Genomic DNA, 20,054 nt, shown 5'->3' with positions numbered 1-20,054 from the left:
CACATTGTCTCCTACCAGTAGCAGATGACTCTTCGTCCTCATCTTCATCTTCATCGGTAGGCGAGGTCTGATACACTCTGGTGTCCACAAAGGGGGTGAAAGAAGCTTTGGTGCTACTTCCCATTCCATACTGCAAAATAAAAAGCACAGAGAGAGCTCAGAGCACAGAAATAACACTAACACTTGGTGTGTGTGGCTTTGCAATGGGAACACAGCACCTGTCCCTGCAGCGCCCTTTGTGAGCCCTCTGTGAACATTTACTCCTCCTCCCCCAGAAGTCATCATGGATGACATTCCATTGGATTTGTGGATGCCTCTGGAGCAGCAGAGAACAAGAAGTGCAGGCACAGGGTTGCAGTGCCCAGTGCCACGGGCTTGGCTCGCAGGTAGAAGCACAGCACAGCCAGACTGGTTAGCGGAGAAGCCGCAGTGTCAGAGGCAAAAGTGAACGCAGGGCTAAACAACTTCTCTGAGCACAGCACACCTGTCTTAAAGCCCAGGATGGGACATCAGTGGTAAGGGGTTGTTTCTCCTGTTAATGCAACTGCCCCACATGAGCCCTGGGGAAAACCCCACGGCAGTGCTCAGCATAGGACAGGGAATGAAGAGGTGAGAACACAGCACATCCCACACTGCTCCATCCTCCCCAGCTCTGGTCTCCACCACATGTCACTTGTATGGCAGGGATGGGTTACTTGCAATTCCAAGGAAGTATTTTAGATTGTCTACAGCGTTTCAGGTGAGGCTGCAGAAAAAGCCATTTCTAAGTCAGGAAAACTGAACCTGAACATATTGTAGGGAAGGCCAGAGCCAACACTTTACCAAGGGGATCTGAATAGGAACAAATGGCAGCACCACGTTGCTTTCTTTTTAAAACCATTGCTTTGTTAAGGCAGAAAACAAAGCAAAGCTTTCTCCCAAGCAAAATGACAGCCTTACTTGGGAGTCAAAGTGCCACCATTCTTCTTATTACAGTATTTATCCAGGGTGCTCTTTATTTGTGACCTACATTAAGAGCCGTAACAGCAGCAAAAATCAAATCTTCCTGCAGCAGCAGCAGGGCTGTTCACGTCCTGATTCCCTGCGATGTTGTCCTCACTGGAAACACACCTTGCTCAGTCCTCACGACACCAGGTCCCCCAAGAAGGAAGGGAAACAGCCCCACTCCTGCCTGAGGCTTCATGAGGGGCATGTAAGAACAGCCCCAGAAGTCCCCCCAGCCCTTCCCCAGTAGCACTGCATGGGGTGAGCACACAGCTCTGCCTCTTCCCTCCCCATCCTCATTCCCACGGCCTGGCACAGCCCTGTGTTGCCATAGAAACAGGATGATTTCAAAAAAGGAAAATGGTAATGGAGACCCATGTAAGGAGCTTGCAGCCTGAGGCAGAGAAGGCTGCAGTAACAGATACCAGATTTACATATGCTGCATGGCCCAAACACTTACATGTACATGCAAGATATATTTGCTACTCTGTGCTTCTTTCATATCCAATAAATACACACATTTTTTTCCCTGTGTTGGGTATCTTCCATAAAGCACCCATAACTCAAAGAGGGAAAAATATTCAGTATTTATGGGGATGCTTTCCAGCTGAGAGCCAGGTGCTTTCATACAAGTGAACTTGTATGAAAGTGAACAAGGAACTCCCACCTTCCAATCCCCCAAGCAGCTCCTCCTTCTCTGCTCAGATTCAGCTGTTCCTCTCCTAAGGAGGTGACATTTTAAGAACTTCCTAGTCCGTTATTTAAAAACTAAGTCCTCATCTTCCTTCAGTCAACTATAACCAACTCATTATAAACCTCTGCTCTGGCTCACAGAGGCAGCACCAAGCTGCAGGGTGAGATAGTGCTGGTCCTTTCTGACCCACTCCTTCCTGACACACTGCAGCACTGCTTGCATGGGGTGAAGCAGCGTGGAAGAGCAGCCTGACAACTGTTCCGTGCCTTCCCCACACTCATGCAGCTCTGGAGGCTTTGACAGCTCTGTGTGCAGCCCACTGCAGTGATCCCAACAGGCCTGAGGTTGCTCTGTGTGGCACTGTCACAGTTCCCATCCATGAGCCTTCAGGGCAGCTCAGCATGTCTGTCAGTGCATCCTACCCATGGTCCGTGCTGTTAATATTGCTGGGCACCATAAGCAAGACTTCGGCTTCAGCTTCAGCTCTGAGCTGGGCTCAAGCAGAGAGCACATTCATTTGTGGACCCACAGAGAACAAGCCAACCCCATCTGCTGACACATCCAGATCTCTCTTGCCCACGCCATAAGGGTAACATTATGGAAACTGAACCATCCTATTCTTTAGCTCCACTACCCTACAGCACCACTGGGACATGGCACAACACCGCTAACATCAGCAGTGTGGATGCAGAGCCCTGCATGAGAGCAGCTGTGCACAACAACTCCCATGAAGACACAGCTGTAGGGGTCCCCACACAATCAGGACAAGGGATAACCTCCAAGTAAGGTGCCTATGCCGCCGTCTGCCAGTCTGCAGCCTGCGTGAGTCACCTGGAAGAACTGAATCCAAAACTTTCCACTTACACCCACTCCTTGCTCAGTCAGCCCTAAAAATGCAGCTTCAGAAATGGAAAGGATCCTCTTGCTTGGTATTCCATAAATGAATATATTTCAAGCCTATCCTCACAAACTGTCTGCTCATGTTTAAGCAGTCCCAGGATGACTCTGGAAGGTGTCACTTCAGGACCAACTGTCTCATTGCTGTTTTTGGAGGCAGCAAGGGGATAGATAAAACCTGGAGGTCAAGTTGTGCACTGTCTGTTCTTACATTTGATCAGTGCACAATTCCAAGCAATTCGTATTTTTATACTGCTAGTAAAAGCAAACTGCAAAATGAGTACATCATCTCTATGAAAGAGGATGACAGAACTACCAATGTATGCCCAACCAAACAAAAAGAAAAATAAATGGTTGATTTTTCATGGGGAAACAGAGAAATATGTGACTGTTTCCCAGAGCTGCTGGTGGGAGCAAGACACACCAATTCCCCTGCCTCATGTGTAACATCTTGTCCTTTTTAGGACTTTTTATAAATTAAATGATCATTATGTTCAGTCGTGTCCCTTTGAAAAAGCTACCAGGGGACCATACTGTGACAGGAAATGTTTGCCATATTGGCTTTGTTTTTTGTTAACCTTTGGGATCACGCTAAGTCTCAGAGATTGCACAAGTAGAAGCTGGGCCAGTTAATGGCACCACTGACTCATATTCTTTTTACATTTCCAGGTACCTAGAGATGGGGACTTTCACATCAGTTTGCAGCATTCAAGCCACCATCACCAAAACTTCAGCTGCTGGGTTGAGATAAGGCCTAACGCACTTCTACCACGGGACACAAACCCATACACCAATTACCCACCAGCTCCCCTTTCATTTCCCTACGCTCGCCCACATGGACTGGAAACAAAGAGAGAGAAGAGCAAAGAAAGCGAGGGAAGAAAGCAGAAAGGCCCCTTACGGGACAGAGATGTTAATACTTGTTTAAAGCAGCGCAGAGGAGAAGAAGAGCCCCCACCACCTACTTCAGGCACCGAGTCCATGTCTTGCGCATGCGTGGAGACTCGCCCCAGGGCCTCGGTCGGCGTGCCTGCAGGCGAGTGGCTTTGCTGCACCAGATCAGGGAGATTGATGTGGCCTGCAAAGCCATTGCTGGCTGCGTGGCCAGAACGCTTTTTTTCACCAGAGGTCTGCAGAAACACAAGGCATGAGGAAGAAAGAGAAGGGGAAAAAAAAAATAGAGAAAAAGAAGAGAAAACAACAAAACCAAGTTGTCTGCAGTCACCAGTTCCCTGAGCGAGAACAGGACAAGGGTCCCCTCTGCTGTCTCCATCCCCATGCAATCCGGCAAGCAGCAAACCCCCCCACCAAGAGAAATAAAGACAGGGTTAATGACAAAGTCCATACAGAGTAATTAGCCACAATACAGCAAAAGGAGAAGCCTGATCATCGTTGTTTTTGAGAAGAGGAACATAAGGCAGATTCTGCTCTTGCCGCCATGGGTGCAAGCCCATGGCTGCCCTGTGGCCAGCTCTCGTCCCACGCTGCTGCCAGCCACAGTGACAGCAGAATCTGTCCCCTTGATCAGCGTGAGCTTTAATGGCTTTTCACTGCTACGGCGGCGAGTAGCCTGACCGCAAATGCCAACAGAGTCCCCATTGCATGTTTCTGTAACCCAAAACAGCAGTGAACAGTGACAGCATCACCCTCGCCTGCAGCGGCAGAGCTATTCACACCCTGCTCTGTGCACAACGTTCCCCGCAGCATCACCAGGAGTCACTTGTCTGCAGAGAAAACCTCCCAGGTGAATACTGAATTACAGCTGCCCATGTCAAGCAAGCACTCAGCTACCCCAATACATTCCTCCTTCTTCCAATCTCAACCTCATGTGAGGCAGGTGCTAGGAAACTTCCCCCTTCCCTGCCCATTGTTTTGAGGTATTTGCCATTCTGATGAATCCAGGTACAATGAGATTGTTAGAGAATTCTCCTCCTACAGGGATTAGTGAAAAAATTCCTCTGAAACAGGCTCAGCAACTTATCTGTCTGCTCTGACAACATTAATCTATCAACTATTACCCCATCCTCCAAGCACCTCGCCATCCTGCCTGTGCAGGGTGGCACGCAAGCCTTTGCCCAAAGCCCCCAGAGGTCAGTGAGCCCTTCCTCTGGCTGTGACAGCTGTGATCAGAACAGAGTGAGCACCCTGCATCATGGTCTGGGTGTCTTATGACATTCTCTCTTCCCAAAGAGATTTCCCCCCCTGCTTATTTCTCCTGTGGCTTTTAAACCTTCCTGTAAGTCTTGCTCTACCCGACTGCCTCACTGTTTTGGCACATTGTGGCTGCAATGCAATCCAAGCTCATTCCAGAAATGCCTGACTTATTTTCTTACTCAGCCTCCTCAGTGTTGCTGCCACAAGGATGGGCACAGGGCTGACCAAGTTTCAGGGGTCTCTGCTCAGAACAGGTAAATGATGGTGAAGGATCAGGTGAGCTGTGCAGTTCTGAACAGCAATAAACCTGCAACAAACCCTCTGTAACTTCTTTGGAAACCTTCCTGTCTTTCTTGTTTCCAATGTCATCACCAGCCACTGGAACAAGACAAAATGAAGAAACACTGGATGTCTTCCTCAACCAAATGGACATACCTTCTCCTGCCTCTTTTTTTCAGTACCAATGATGGAGAAATGACCTAGCTGTGTTGCTTTGTTAGCACTGTGCTTCCTGGGAGCTGGGAAGGTTGGGACAACATGGAGATTTGGTCTCTGAGAATGTGGCAAAGGCAATGGGCCAAGATTTCTGAGTGGGAAAGCAGCAGCAGCAGCGGTGTCTGCAGTGTCTGGGATTGATGGAAGCTGCACTCAGCCTTCCAACCAACTGGCTCAGTCCTCGTGAGCAGCACCAGCTGCCTGCAGCCCCACATAAAGCCTCCAAAACACCACATCTGCTGAACGCCTCCAACAGCTGCATGGTACTAAAGGTTGCAAAGCCCTGGGGGAGCTTCGGGCCTGACTCCAAAAAAAGCACTCTAAACTCAAGATAACTTCTGTTGCTTGGAGCTATTCTGGGACTACAGTGGTGTTGTTTACCTGAGCATTCGCCCCATTCTGCTCCAACATTACTATTCACTGCTGTTTGTAGTTCTGAGAAACATTTGCACTTGTCACATTTGCTGAGTGTAAATTGCATTAGGAGAGCACTAACGAGCACAATTTACTCAGTCATTTTGTGTTCCGGACACACAGCACTGTGAGTCGTTGTGCTTACATGGGCAAAACCTCCTGAAGATGCTCCATGGAAATCTTTGTTTTACAACTTACCTCCCTCACCATTAAAGTCCCTTCCCTTGAAATATTGCTAAACGTATCTGCATGGGAAGTCTCCAGACCGTGGGTTGTCACCATTCCCAGGTTGTACGGCTCATTGCTTCCAGGAATTCCTGTTGGTCTGAGGACAGAACAGAAAAGCATTAGTGACAGGCACCTCCTTAGCTAAATTAGATGAAAAATCCTCCAGTTCAATATTATTTCTAGACAGGGTAAGGTTTCCTATCGCACAAGAAGAAAAATTAGAAAACACATCCACTATGTCTGGAGAAATCATTTATGTTGTCAAAGATACAGGAATACAGCATCAGGTCAGGTGTGCCCATGGTAAGGACACAGTGACCCCACTCTGCCATGCCTCGGCTTTCTGTTGTAGCCACCAGAGTCCTGTTCTGACAGTAACATTAGGGCAAATTGTCTGGAGGAGCAGTTCACAGTGTGGGTTTGATATCAGTCCACTCGAGAGACGAATGGGCTGTTTAATGCACCTCTTCCGTGTGGAAACATCACCATTCTCCTCCACGGGACCCAGCTCTGAGGTATGGAGCTCTGGAGCAGCTGAGTTTATTTTTGTGCTGGAAATTTACTCTCAAACATGTGAAGTTTTAGGATTAGCTCAGAGTGAAAGTCACAGGCAGTGAGCTCCCACTATACCTTACCATTTTACATTACAAACAGACAAGCAGCTTATATATAGTTCAAATACAACCACAAGCAAATGACAAAGCGCCTGGATTGCCTTGTGACAGCTGGTACTGAAGGTGTTGCTGACACACCAGTTTCTTTGCATTTTGGAGCGACACAGACCATCAGTTGTTTGCCATCAGAATGAACACGCTCTTTAGCACATCTTTGCTCACATCACAACATCAGACACCACACAACAGCACACCATGCTTCTCCAGCACTTGAGTTTGCACCACCTTCCTACCCTTCGCACTTCAATGCCACCAAAGAATGGGAAAATAACACAATTGTTCCCCTTCCATAAAAAAAGAAAACTGAGGAAAAGGAGGCTGTGTCAATTTTCAGACTGTGATGTGAGTGAATGGAAGGTTCCTGTAGCCCCAGATCCCCAAATTTCAGCTGCATGCACTTCATGGGTCACCCTACAGGAAACTCCTGGACCTGAGAGAGAGCTGGCCTAGAGAAGAGGGAGCTGGAGGGAATCACCATAGGCTTCAATACAGAAAAGTTATCTTCAGAGAAGAAAGGAGTAAAATCCTTCCTGTATGCTAGAGAGAAAAGCAATGGGCTTAAGCTGCATCAGGGGAGACTGAATAATGTTGGAATAAAGAGCAGTGAAGCACTCAAGAAGTACGTGCAAGGAAGTGGAGAAGGGATTAAAGATGGGTTATATGGACACCATTCAGAAAGAGCAGGAAATGAGACCATCTCTCCTAGCCATCTAATGAAACATACCAAACACAGGAAAAATAAAGCTTGTATAGAAAAACAACCAACTACATCTGGACTGAACTCACGTTAACATTCCCTATGAGAAATAAGAGTGCAAAACCAAGCATCCGCTTTCTTTCCCCCCCCCCCCCCACACACACAGCTGTGACCCTAGATTCCTGCACAGCCTTACATACAGAACTCTAAACCTCTAGCTCATGTGCCAAAGAGCACACCTGCCCTTGTTCAGACAGAAGGGTCTTGCATGTCAATGCACACCCCCTGGGGCATGCTCATGGATGGGACAGGGTGGACAGCATTGGGATGGGGTGGACTTGGGGCACACATCTCACTGCCACGTCTGTCATCCCATACACTCAGCTGCAAAGCATACATGGGGTATTTTCTTCCCTTGGGCTCAAATGCAAGGTGTTCTGTGGAAAGATGTCAGCACAGATTAACCGCTTCCTATTAAACTCTTCTGCATGCAGCCCCAGGCTCCCTTCATGAACGTGTGACTGCCCACCCGACTGCTGCATATTCATGGCATCTGATTCCCTCCTGCCTTTCTCTGATGAATTCCACAAGTCTGACTTCTCTGCTTCTCCTGTAAGGAAGCTCCAACCCAGGAACATGAAGTGAATCCCTCACGTCTCTCTGTGTCTCCCTGCTGCTCATCGTCCAGTCAAGGGACGAAGTCAGGTACATCCCCATTGACTAATAACCCACCTCATTTAGCAGGAGGGATGGAAATTAATCCATTAGCATGCTAACAGGCCCCTCAAGCCGTCCCCCAAATCAACTGTGAATTCAGGACTGCAGGAAATCAAACCCCTGCTGGAGCATCAACGCACTGGTGGAGGAGCCTCAGTGAACTCAGTCTGCACGAAGGCAGTTGTGTCTTGTGTATGTTGATGCTGTGCTTCCCTCCTTGCTCATCTAGTGAAATATTTAAAAGCAGAAGTGTCTGACGACCTCTAACAGGGACACAAATGCACTGTAATAGTCTGCTGACTTTTTACTTTCAACATTTTAGCATGCACAGGGACTGAGCCAACAACAGAAATCAATGACAAAAATCCCAGAACATTTCATGCTAATAATCCAAGCTCCAGCAGCTGGCACTGGTCAGGCTACCAAATACCGTGCTTCATTATGGCTTGATCTGAAGCAACACCAGGCTGAAGAACAGAGCGTCAAACAGGTCTGCAGGCAGGAACAGGCCTGGGATTAACTTGGAATATGAGTTCACTGAATACGCAGATAGAAAATCCAGATCAGGAAAAAGACACAACTGAGCAAACTACTGTCTGGAACCATTATGCTGTTCCCAGTGCCAGCCACTGAACACCAGTGTGCTTTGGATATGTCCTGTGCCACAGCTACTGTTAATCCAGAGAAAGACAAGCTGTAGTGCTATGGTTTCCCCCAGAATAAAGAGCCTCTTACATAAGCCTTGGGATGTCACTGACAGGCACGGTCCCATCCTGTGTCTCATTTTCCCCATCTTCCTCCTCTTCTTCGCTGCTCTCTGACTCCTCACTGGAGGAAGAGTAGTCTGTCACCTTCTTCAGAGGGCGATTGGTTTCTTCAATGCGCAGCTCCCTCAGTTCTTTGGCTAAGGCCGTCAGATCCTAAAGGGGATGGGGGCAACAAAACAGGGAATCGATGGCTATTACATCTGAAGTGAGAAGGAGGTCACACACATCTCTTCAAAAGCCATTGCTAACAGCACGAGCAACGAGAAATAGCTTTACAGAGTCATTACAAACATGAGACGAACGAAAGACAATGTTTGTAGCATGTAGCATTTATTAAACAAAACAAAACTGATTAAAGCTCACTGAAAAATCAATAGCCAACCTCTTCTTTTTCTGTTTGGAACGTGTATGTGCATATAGATACACACACTTATATGTATATACACGACAAAATTATATTTGTTGGAAAAGGTGATGTTTGGTCACCATCATAGTAAACTGGAAAACGTCATTTCAAAGATTGGCTTGGAGAATTTCCCCTGCAGGGTTTTCTCTTCCTTCAAACTTCTCAAAGAGAGCCCAGAATTGTATTTATTCTGTAATAAATGCATTTGGGAAGGAAGCAATGACAGCGTCTTCCATGGAGTGGTGCAATCCCCAAGTCAAGAGCTGCTTCAGTGAGGAGTCTCGGCTGCCAGGCGGCTGCGAGTCATGGTGCGGAGCACCCAGGGGAGGTGCCCGGCTCAGCGCAGCGCCCTGTGCAGCCAGACTTCTGAGTCATTGCTCTGAGTCAGCCACACAACCGAAAAAATAAAGGGATAAATGCAATCGTTCAAAAGAAATAAAAAATAAAGAAATTCCTCAGCGGGAACCATTAAGCACTTTATGTGAGATGTGACAGCCTACAAGCTAAGGGGAAAAACAAAAAAGCCTTGAAACAAGAAAAAGATGGGAGCAATCCCAAAACCTAGCAGTAATTTTTCAGTTTACCATGACTTTGATGAGGCCTCAGACCCGACAGTCATATCAAATAGACACCGCTATTTAAAAACAAGGAACATTGCAGGCACCGTGTAGAAAATAGACTTTTTGTTATCTTACATGCTTTTATAGCAATGCAGGGGGAAGCAGTAGGGCAAAAAAGCATGAGAGCTCTAATTAGAATGGGTTAGAGTACTCTGTTGCACAAAACATGCACATGACGAACAAAGCATCGCGATTGTCAGTCTTACCATTTCTCCCTATATTAGTGACCGAGGTAGCCATCAGTGCATTCGGTCAGAGATAAAGGATTAGGGAGAAAGAAACTCATTGAAAAATACTAAATTCCACAATCGTTTTATGGCCACATTCTCTCGTTACTGCGCGCCACGCATTTCCGGTTTACCGTTCCAGCTGGGCGACTACGGCAATATTAATTACAGTTGCAAAGGGAGCTCTTAAAATCTATCCCGTCGACACGTGGAGAGAACGATGAAAAGCTTCTATGGCTGAGATGGAAACCCAGTTTGTTTTTAATCATATTTTGCAAGCAATTTGTACTTGGCTGTTATTAAGGACATAACAAGCTCTGCTGGGCCATGTGAATTAGATCCCAAAGTGAAGCACCCGCAGCTTCAAGTGGAGCAACCATTTATCCCCCATTCCATATACAGCAAACAAAATGCTTTATTGATGTTTAAATTTGCTCTCAAGCTGTGCAGGATTATGTCTGGGGCAAAGAGCAGCTCTCAGAGCCAAACCCTGACATTGGAGATGGGGCACCACGGGAAGTGCCCACTTTTGGTGGTGGTGGGACAGCGGGCCGCACCCCTGCATTCTGCTCCCAGTTGTGCCCTGCTCTGTGCACCCATGGAGCCTGCAAACCCTGAGTGGGTTCTGGCCATGTGTGAGAACATCTCTGCTGCTGTGTTGGCTGTGCTGGCAGCACCAAGCTTGGCTTGCCCTCTCTCTCCAGCACTGAAGTGTTTTCCACGTGGCAAGAGAAGAAAAGCGAGGAGGAATGGACATCTTATGTGCAAACATACTACTAAAATGCCTCATTTTACCTACAAGAAACTGCTGAGAAATTCAGTCCTCCAAACCCAAACGGACTCTGTAACTTTAAGGAAAGGCTCTTCATCATGATTAAAGGGTATTTAAAGAGTTAATTTTTGATGCCAACATGTTTGGGATTCAAATACAGTCAAATCTGCAGTCATGACAACTAATTACTTTAATTAATGCTGTAGCAGCTTCTACGACATGATTGTTTCAGTGAAAATTTCAACAGCTTAACAATGCTCTCTGTTTAGAGCACAAACTATGCCCTTTGTTGAGCACTTTCCTTTGCTCTGGATTAAAGCTTTTTCCATTTTGGAAAGAACTTTAAGAGAAGAGCGCATAAGAGCCTCTTAAAATTTCAATCAGATCTGCTGCATTATGGGAGTAGCACTAAGCCCTGCCCTATCACATGGATGGATCATGAAAACCACTTCTTTGCACCTTCCACTGCTCATACTCTGGTCATCATTAGAAAAGAGCCAAATATTTTTAAAATTAGCTTAATTAGTTTTTAATAACTAATTTGGAAGATCTAATAGCAACTATACTCCCAGACAATACCATCAGATAACTCACAGTTCCCAGTTCAAGCTTTGCCTTGGGATGGTTAATTCTTTGATGTTATCATGTTCTCTAGATAATGAGCACTTTGTAGGATTAAATGGCTTCTCTGAGTTGCTCTTGGACCAAGAACCATCTGACAAATAGAAAGAAAGTGTTTTGTAGCTCTACAGCTGTTTGAAATGTTATTATTGAAGGTGGCATATTATGTTAAGTCAGTAGTATCAGCGCCCTTTAATTACTTTTAATTGCAAAGATGTATTTAGATTTAATATTTGCTGGAATCAAGTCAGACTGGTTTCCAAAATCATACGGCTTATTTAACTTGAATTTAGCATACATGCTGCCTTCCTCAAGCTGAGTGACGTGCTTTTTTCTCAAGAAAGCACCTCATTAAACATGAAGCACTGCTCATTTTTTATCCAGAAGAACAAGCTAACTAACCAGCACACTCCCCTCCTCCTTTTGTATCACTTTTCTACCAGTTTGGAAGCTGACCTGCCATCCACACAGGGTAGAGCACAATCAAACCACTTTGCCAGTGATGCTCAGCACAGAACAAGATCTGGCCCTTGCTTTGTACAATGGAGCTTCTAGTAATGACCTGCGCTTTTAATGGGGCATCACTGTCTCACGCTCCAAACACTTGTCTTTCCTTCCCTCTTTCCTTCCCTCCACCTTCTGTTATTTCTAAACACTCAGAAGAAAACCTCCATGTAGGAAAAATAAAGAAAGCTCCCAAAACACTTCACATGGGCTGGTGATGTCTGTGTCCCACCTACACTGCAGGGTGAGACTCTCAGCCAGTACAAACCACAACAGCTCCCCCACTCCCTTGATGCAGCTGATGGTCTGGTTTGTAACAGTGAATTATTCACCAGATTCACTGCTCTATATAAGTTTTCCTCTACTTGCCAAGTGTCTTCGCTTGAATTAGGCCCAAATTGCATTTCAAATATAGCTCAATCTGCCCACTGAACTCAGCGGGCTCTGGCGGGCTGTAGCTGGGAGCAGAATCTGATGTGTGGCTCAGTTTGTCCATATCCTCTCCACTGACACGAGAAAACTCTGTTCTTGGTCTCTTTAAAAATGCAGAACAATGGCAGCAGGAGTTGCTGAGAGCATGAAGGTTCACGCACAACTGGCCTCCACTCACACCATCTGCCAGTGGGTTCCGCACAGCCCATGGGCAGGCAGGACACACTGACAGCTCCATCCCCTCCCCACAGGCAGGCTCACCGTGCCCACCAACAAATCCAACCTGACCCAACACACGACATTATCACCTTTTTGAATGGCAGCACCAAGAAAACCCGGTTTGATATTAAGTGCTAGCTAGGCAACCTCGCATTGGCATGACCCGCTGAGAAAAGATATCACTAACCTCATCTATAGCTTTCTTATAGCTCTGTGAGTAAGGGAAGATTAATCAGCATCAGAGGAAACAGATCGGGACAGGAAAAAGCCAGAGGAAGGGCAAGCAGGTTAGAAATAAAATTAGAATTGTTAGCTCAACGCTGCGGAGTGTAAAGAAAGAACAACATCAACAAAACATTAATACATATTATAAAAGAGAAGCATAGAACAGAGAAATTCATTTTGTTATTAGGCTGACTCTGAAGTTTTAAAATACATGTCAACACCATGAAACTAAAAAGAAACACTTCGGATGAGATTTTGCTGGGCCTTTGCTAGCAGTAATGACACAGGAGTGTATCGAAAGCAGTACCCAGCTGGTTTTTGAGCTGTGAAGGCTGTCGGGGCTGCTCACTCAGCCTTCTCAAGCAGGAGCATCCCTCCGGGCCGCTGCAGGGCACCATGCAGTACGGAACACAACAATGTGCCAGAGGCAGACACTGGGCCCAATCTAGCAAAGCGCTTAAGCATCTGCTTACTTTGAAAACACAGGCTTAAGTGCTTTCCCCTAGACTTGGGTTCCTGATCAAACTCATGCACTCTCTTAAAGCATTCCAATCTCCCACAGGCTCTTGCCATACCGCCGCTTTCGAGTCTCTCAGCTGGAGAAGCAGTGGTATTAGCCTCTTTTTTGGGGTCCCCACAGCTGCACTACTGCACCGGCCGGACACCTGGCCAATCCGACTGGCAACATTCCTGCAGGGAATAAGTTAAGACTCACAGCAGGTCGGCTTGGTCGCGTCACATCTCGGTTGTCTTCCTGCTTGATCTTAGGGGGCTCATGGGAGAGCACGGGTGACCCTTCGGGTTTGACGTTTCCTGGGCAAAAGGGAAGTAAAGAGAGAAGGAAACTAAAACTCTGACAGGGATGCAAAGTGCCTGCAGCCCATGCTGCTCCCAGCTGTGTGCAATGGTGGGCACAGCGGAGCTTCATCATCCTGCTTGCACACAGACACCGCAGCTTCTCCTGTTACAAGCAGGAAAACCACAGTAAAGCTAGAGAAGAACACCTCAAGCCTGGATTTCCTGCCAACAGGCACTTTCTACTCAGCTAATGAAGTCTCCCTGTCTTGCTTTTTTTTTGTCTCGAAAAATCCCCCTGTTCCTCTCTGTCTGGCTGTTGCTGTAATAAGTCTCCTTCCATCCAGCAAATGAATTAGATCTCAGCTCAGGCTCCACACATTGCCTACTCTCAGCATTGCTGCCTTTCTTTTTGCTACCAAAGAAACAAATTCACTCTGAAAAAAAGCAAGGCATGTGATAAATTAAAAGCTCTGCAGCACCTGACACTGCTAGGATATTATTTGTCACAGGATTCCTCATTAGCCAAAACTAAAACAAACAGAAAAGGACCATTGGTGATAAATTACTTTTACCGACTACCTAGAGAAGTGATTATTTGAACAAAAGACATGTCATCTTACAGTCAGGTCATAAAAAATTCAAAGCATGGATGCAACATTTGTTTTAATGTGCCTCAGTTCTGTGGATTTATATTCCAGAGCTGTGACAAAAATGTAGATAAACGGGCTGTCTGTGCTGTGGCAACTCCTAGTGAGATTAAATGGGAGAGCAGAAGATCTTTAAGAATGGCTCCATGATGATAGGAAACAATTCAACTAGAAACATAAATGCAGTGTAAACACAGTTCCCTTCTTTAAGCATTTTAGAGAAAGCAGCTTCCAGGCTGATTTATTCCTCTGCTCCCAGTTTATGCTTTGCACAAAGATGAAAATCAAAACCAAAGAAAGATGTACCCATGCAGTGTGGATGTGCACTCCCAAGAAACTGGCATGATGTGAACTTGAGTCAATGAAGAGAGAAAACCAGAACCCTTTTTTTTTGTCTCCCTACAGCTCAAACGTTGTCTCCTTTTACACAAATTACTCATCAATGCAGTACTTTGGTAGAGCAAGGCAGCACCGTGCTGCCATCAGCTAGCAGCAGTGCCTTAAGCAGCGTCCAGGCAGAAGGCAGTGCTGGCATCTCCGTTTACAAGTTAGTCAAAGAAGTACATCGGAAATGATGAATCCTTTGATTTTTTTAAGGGGCATCTGACAGAAAAAGCCACCTCACCTCTGACTCTGTTGCGCTCACTGGAGCCAGCCTGGGAGCCCGGCTGGGAGCCACCCTGGGAGCTGGGCTGTGAGCTGGGTGTGCTGGAGCTGGAGGAGCTGCCGCTGCTGGTCCTCTGCAGAGGGCTCTCAATGATGGGCTCCGTCCTCCTCAGGTCTGGATTACTGCAGGGGCACAAACATGGCTGCATTAGGGAGGCCACAGAGTCTTTGGGGCCTTCCCCAGCTGCCAGGCAGTTGCATGGTCAGAAGATAGTTTTTCTGCTGGAAAACACAGAGCTGAAGTCTTCTCTTGTGCAACTACTGATCCTGTAAGCTCTAATGAAATCCATGGCAGCTTGAGAGACAGCAGAATAAGTGTACACTGCATCACTCAGAGCTTCCAGAGAATGACCAGCACTGTGCAAAATGGATGGACTGAGTTGCTGGCTCCTTTGGACACTGCTTAGCATGAACAGAATACAAAATCATTACCTATCTGTCATTTTGTATTGACACAGGCATGTAATGAAGTACACAGAGCAAGAGCATATCCCTCTGTGCCTGGAAATACCCCCCAGCTGTTGCAACAGGATAACGAAGAACAGAAAGCATATTTTTACAGCATTTATGTAGGGAAGTAATTAAGGAATTAAGAGCAAACAGAAGAGGTGTTTAGAAAGGAAAATTAGAGAAATGGTACTTTACCGTGAGAGAAATGAAATGTGAAATCATTTCACTGAACACTCAGTTTAATGGACAGGGCAGCATCCTAATCACTTTCAATTTTCATCAAACTGATGTCTTCCAGCTCATGCTGTACAGCTGGCTTATCCTCAGCTCAATTAACTCATGAGATGGACTTGCAAACTCTGGCAATCACTGTATTACCTGTACCCACCAGCACTGGGATGAGGGCACTGTGGCAACATGAGGTGACCTTCAGATTGACTTCTGCAGTCTCAAACTTATTTTTCCTTTCAATGCCATCACATAATAGGACTAATCAATCCAACATAGCACCAGATTTTAAGCTGTTCTTCAGGCTGCGGCTTATTAAAAGAACAACATTCTCAAGAAAACAAAATGCTTCAGCCTTGAGCAATAAACATGAATATCTATGACATGAATGTTTTTTAATTTAAAAACAGAACAACAAAAAAGCTTTTTCCTTCTGCTGCCCCTGCAAGCTACTTGAGGCTGCTGCTGCTGGCAGAATTGCTGATGCACAGTGCAGGCTTTGAGCTCCATCACGCAAGGCTACATACAACACACTTTTCCTTTTCAAGGTTTACAGATCTGCCCACAATGCCCTGCAAATTAAAACCAAATTCTTGCATAACTAAGCTAGGTTTCATCATCCTGAGAAGAGCCTGTTAACTTCCCTGCTCATAAAACATGTTTGGGGATGGCTCTGCTGTGGATTTCCCTACCCTTCCTCATTGCTGGGAGAGCGACCCTCCAGAATGTACTCCACAATGTACATGAGCTAAATGTGGTGATGGTAAGAGCAAGTGGCGAAGGAGCTTCAGAGTCTCCTCTGTCCTTTTCAGTGACTTTCAATGTCATGGGCATAGGAGGTGGGAAAAGATCTTACTCCCAGAAAGACAAAAGGAATTTATTCTTTGATCTATGCCAGAAGAACCAGCTCTCAACAGAAGTATTAGTGCCTGTTCCTTGGTCACATTCCTCAGTCATTATTTGTCAAAAGCTGATGAGTAGGAAATGTATGGTAAGTATTATTGTGATCTCCCCACTGGCTTACAACTACATGGGCTCCTTTGTAGGCAAGAAGTGATGCCTGGACAGCCCAAATCTGCTTCCACTCAAGAGTGTGGTCAAATTCCAGTTAGACTTCAAAGCAACAGAGCATCCAGCTACAAACCCTACAGTGCCTAGGACCATCTTACGGTCAGCTCAAAGGGAGAAAAACCCATGGGACTCTTACACACACAGCTTTTAACACAGAACACTGATGAAAACCTAGCTCATCACAGCTACAACAAGAACACTGCAGAACTCTTGTTTTCTGCTAGCTGCCCAAAGGAAGGTTGAAGCCCAGCAGTGATGCAGGTACCCTACCAGCCCAGGGGGACCTGCTTGGGCCCTTAGTCAGGTAATTGCAGGAGGAACTGGCACAGAATCACCACTGTCTGTCACAAGGTGCTGACCGTACCTTGCCCGGATGGGCTGGGAGCCCAGCCTGGGTCCTAGGGCACTGCCATTGCCTGGGGAGTTCTTCCTTGCCAGCGCTGGGGATATGGAAGTGGTTCGTTGAGGCACCTGGGAAAGAAGGGAGACATTCATCATCAAGCAAGGCCAGGGCAGGCTGCTGCTCACACATCTGAGAGACTGGCCTCCAGCATTTCCATAAGACCAGATCTGTATCTGATTTCCCACTGAGAAAGGCACAACAGCTCATGGCAAACACAGCCTCTGGAAACCCCAACCATAGCCTATGCTTGGTACAGCTCCTAACCCCAGATATGTGGACTAGGACACCAATCCCCACACCTGGGAGCTTGGACATCACTGTGGCACCACATGGAGTCACCCAGGTGCCGGGGGCCAGCAAGGAGAGGCACGGCGATACTCACCAGGTAGGGGGAAGGCCAAGTGCTCAGCAAAACGAATTAGGATTTTTTTGGAGAACAGACACACAGTTATGTTAGACAAGCTACAAAGACTTAAGGAGAGAGAGCTCTGTATACTGCAGCACAGCCAGCTACAACACATCCTGTTAGAAAACCACCTCTGCTCTGGACAGGTTACTTGGCAGTCAGGGCCCTGCAGCTTCCATTACCTTCCTCTGAAGCATCCAGTCACAAACACTGAGAGAAACAAGACCCTGGAGCACAGAGGCTGCTGGCTCCATCTCACGTGGCAATCCTTTGTTCCCAGTGAGAAAACACCAAAGTGGTTTCAGTCAGTACAATGTGAAGCCAGACTCCTTGTGAGTATGACTGCCCCAAGTGTGAAACACCACTCAGCGTGGGGACCTTTCCACAGTCTCACCTTCCTCATCTGAAGGGAAATACACCGTGTGGTGTCCAAAACCAACCCCTTTTCACATCCCCCCTCAGCAGTGCATTACTGCCATCAGAAGAGATCTCTTGCCAGTACACAGAACAGGAATGGTATTACCACCATGCAACACACCGCCATAAACCCCTTGCACAGAGGCTTCCCTGGTATCTGGTCTTTTGCTGGAAGCCACTTGCTTGTTAATATACAGAATAACTGCCTCTTGATCACAGACAAATGCTATCTGCCCCACTGTCACTGATCAATTTGTAATCATTTTTTTCCTCTCAAAAAATCCTCCAGGCTAAGAGCTGATTAACTATAAGGGGAATTCTAACTGCCAAGTTGCAATTCATTCAAAATGAAGGTGTATAAACAATGCAATCGAAAACCTGAGCCAGAAGACTCTTAATTAAAGAGGTACTGCCAGATACTGCCATAATGTCAATGAAGGTATAGAGCTGCTGGAGCCTCTACAAGTCTTCCATCAACTATTGATTTCAACAGGAGGCACGATACTGGACCAAAAGGACCCATCTTATTGCGCATGATGAATTTTATGATCCTGTAATTCTATTTAAACAGAAGGTCGTTGTTTTTTTTCCTAGGGCAAGGAGAAATTGATTTGTTTTGGGCTCGGTCCGGGCTCAAGAACCTTCTTTGCTGGAGGGCAATGCTGTTTTGCAGTGCTGTGCGTGTACCCGTAAGCAGCTCCCAATGTCTCTGCAGCTCATGCAAAATCTGCAGGGTCAATCCCCTGCTGCGGAGCCACAGCAGTGAGCCTGGCCAGAGGTGCTGAGCACAGCACCAAAGCACAGCACCACAGCACAGCTCCACTGACTGACAAAGAGGACCAGTGTCAGCCCAGTCCTGCAGGGACCAGCTCTGGGATGGCCTCTTTGATGTGCTGAAAGCGAGGAGCAGTAGTGTTACCTTTGGTGGAATGTCTTCCTCCTGCCGTAACCAAGAACTTCGGTCAAACTTTTCAATGCGAGGGGGCAGAGGAGGGTTTTCTGAGGTGGGGTCCGAGTTCTGCCTTGGCATCTCAGTGCGGTGAGAGGTCACCGTCAGAGCCTCCTGAAACCCAGCCATCCCCTTTGCAGGCTGTTCATGCAGTGACTGAGACCCAGACAAGGAGCTTCCTTGGGATTTCACAGTGACCAGATGTGGAATCTAAGCACCAAGTCAAAACACAACTATCAGTACAAAATGGGAAGGGAAAAAAAAAAAAGCGGATCAAAAAGAGAAAAATCAAAAACGTGATTTTTAGGAAAAAAAAATAAAAAAATCAATTAGCACATTGGATGCACTAAAAAAGCCCCCTTGGTTTGAGATCAGCACTGCCTTGGTTTCAGGAACTTCTGACTTACATCACTTCAATGCAAGAACTGTTAAAAATCATGCTCAGCACTTGGAGATGGGGAAATGCTGCAGTCAGAGCCACGTCTCAGCTCTGCACAGGCACTGGGATGCAGCATTAACTCACAGCAGCACTGAAGGAGCGCAGGCAGGGTGCCCTGGGCAGCTCACACACATGCCATGCACGCCTTGGGCTGTGCCCACCATACGCTCTATGTCAAGCTCCTACATCTGGTAACTCTAGGGTTGTGCTGATGATGTTTGGCATGGAATTTCCTCATTAAGAATAATAATTAAGAGAAACGACAGTAAATAATAATTACAAAAAAATAAGTTAAAAAAACAAAAAAGCGTCAGGAATTCCGAGGCATAGATGGCTTAAAAATGAATCTTGAGGCATGAGTTTCTATAAGGCTACAAATCCCATCCCTTAGATCAGGTCTACAGATCTAAGGCTTATGAGTGAATGAAAGGAACGCTGACATCTGGTTTGGAAAATCAGAAACACTCACAGCATTTGAGTTTATGAGCTTCTTCTCAGAACCCTGCGATATCTACCACGACCTTTTCCTTGCTACAGCAGATCTGTAATTGGTATTTTGGGGGAAGCATGGCAATTCTACATACATTTATTTATGCATGGATATGCATGCATGTGTGCAGACACACGTATTTACATGGATCTCTGAGTTTCAAGCAGCTTTTTCATTGGTGCTTCATTGTCAAGCAAAAGCCTTTATAGCTGTTGACAATATTGATCATGAGAAGAATCACTGAAAAATATTTCCAGACTTGAAATCAGGAAATGTTTGGTTAATCAGAGACATCACTGAGAAGTCTGCAAAGTGGAGTTTTACCCACTTCCCAATGTCTATG

The 20,054-nt window shown here is 46.4% G+C and overlaps 1 protein-coding gene across 1 annotated transcript in view; it reads right to left on the bottom strand.

Annotated features, from left to right (window-relative positions):
• Window positions 1-20,054, bottom strand: part of TNIK (TRAF2 and NCK interacting kinase) — a 133,456-nt gene that overhangs the window by 7,119 nt on the left and 106,283 nt on the right. Inside the window, exons 18-26 of the mRNA XM_032446726.1 lie at window positions 18,753-18,992; window positions 16,972-17,078; window positions 14,818-14,981; window positions 13,463-13,560; window positions 12,710-12,733; window positions 8,690-8,874; window positions 5,837-5,963; window positions 3,541-3,705; window positions 16-130 (exon numbers count right to left, since the gene is read on the bottom strand). Coding sequence (XP_032302617.1) covers window positions 16-130; window positions 3,541-3,705; window positions 5,837-5,963; window positions 8,690-8,874; window positions 12,710-12,733; window positions 13,463-13,560; window positions 14,818-14,981; window positions 16,972-17,078; window positions 18,753-18,992 — 1,225 coding nt within the window. The remainder of the gene's footprint in view (window positions 1-15; window positions 131-3,540; window positions 3,706-5,836; window positions 5,964-8,689; window positions 8,875-12,709; window positions 12,734-13,462; window positions 13,561-14,817; window positions 14,982-16,971; window positions 17,079-18,752; window positions 18,993-20,054) is intronic.

The sequence above is a fragment of the Coturnix japonica genome, chromosome 9, assembly GCF_001577835.2.
Source record: "Coturnix japonica isolate 7356 chromosome 9, Coturnix japonica 2.1, whole genome shotgun sequence".
NCBI classification, from domain to species: Eukaryota; Metazoa; Chordata; class Aves; order Galliformes; family Phasianidae; genus Coturnix; species Coturnix japonica.
This window is presented reverse-complemented; position numbering and strand designations above follow the sequence as displayed.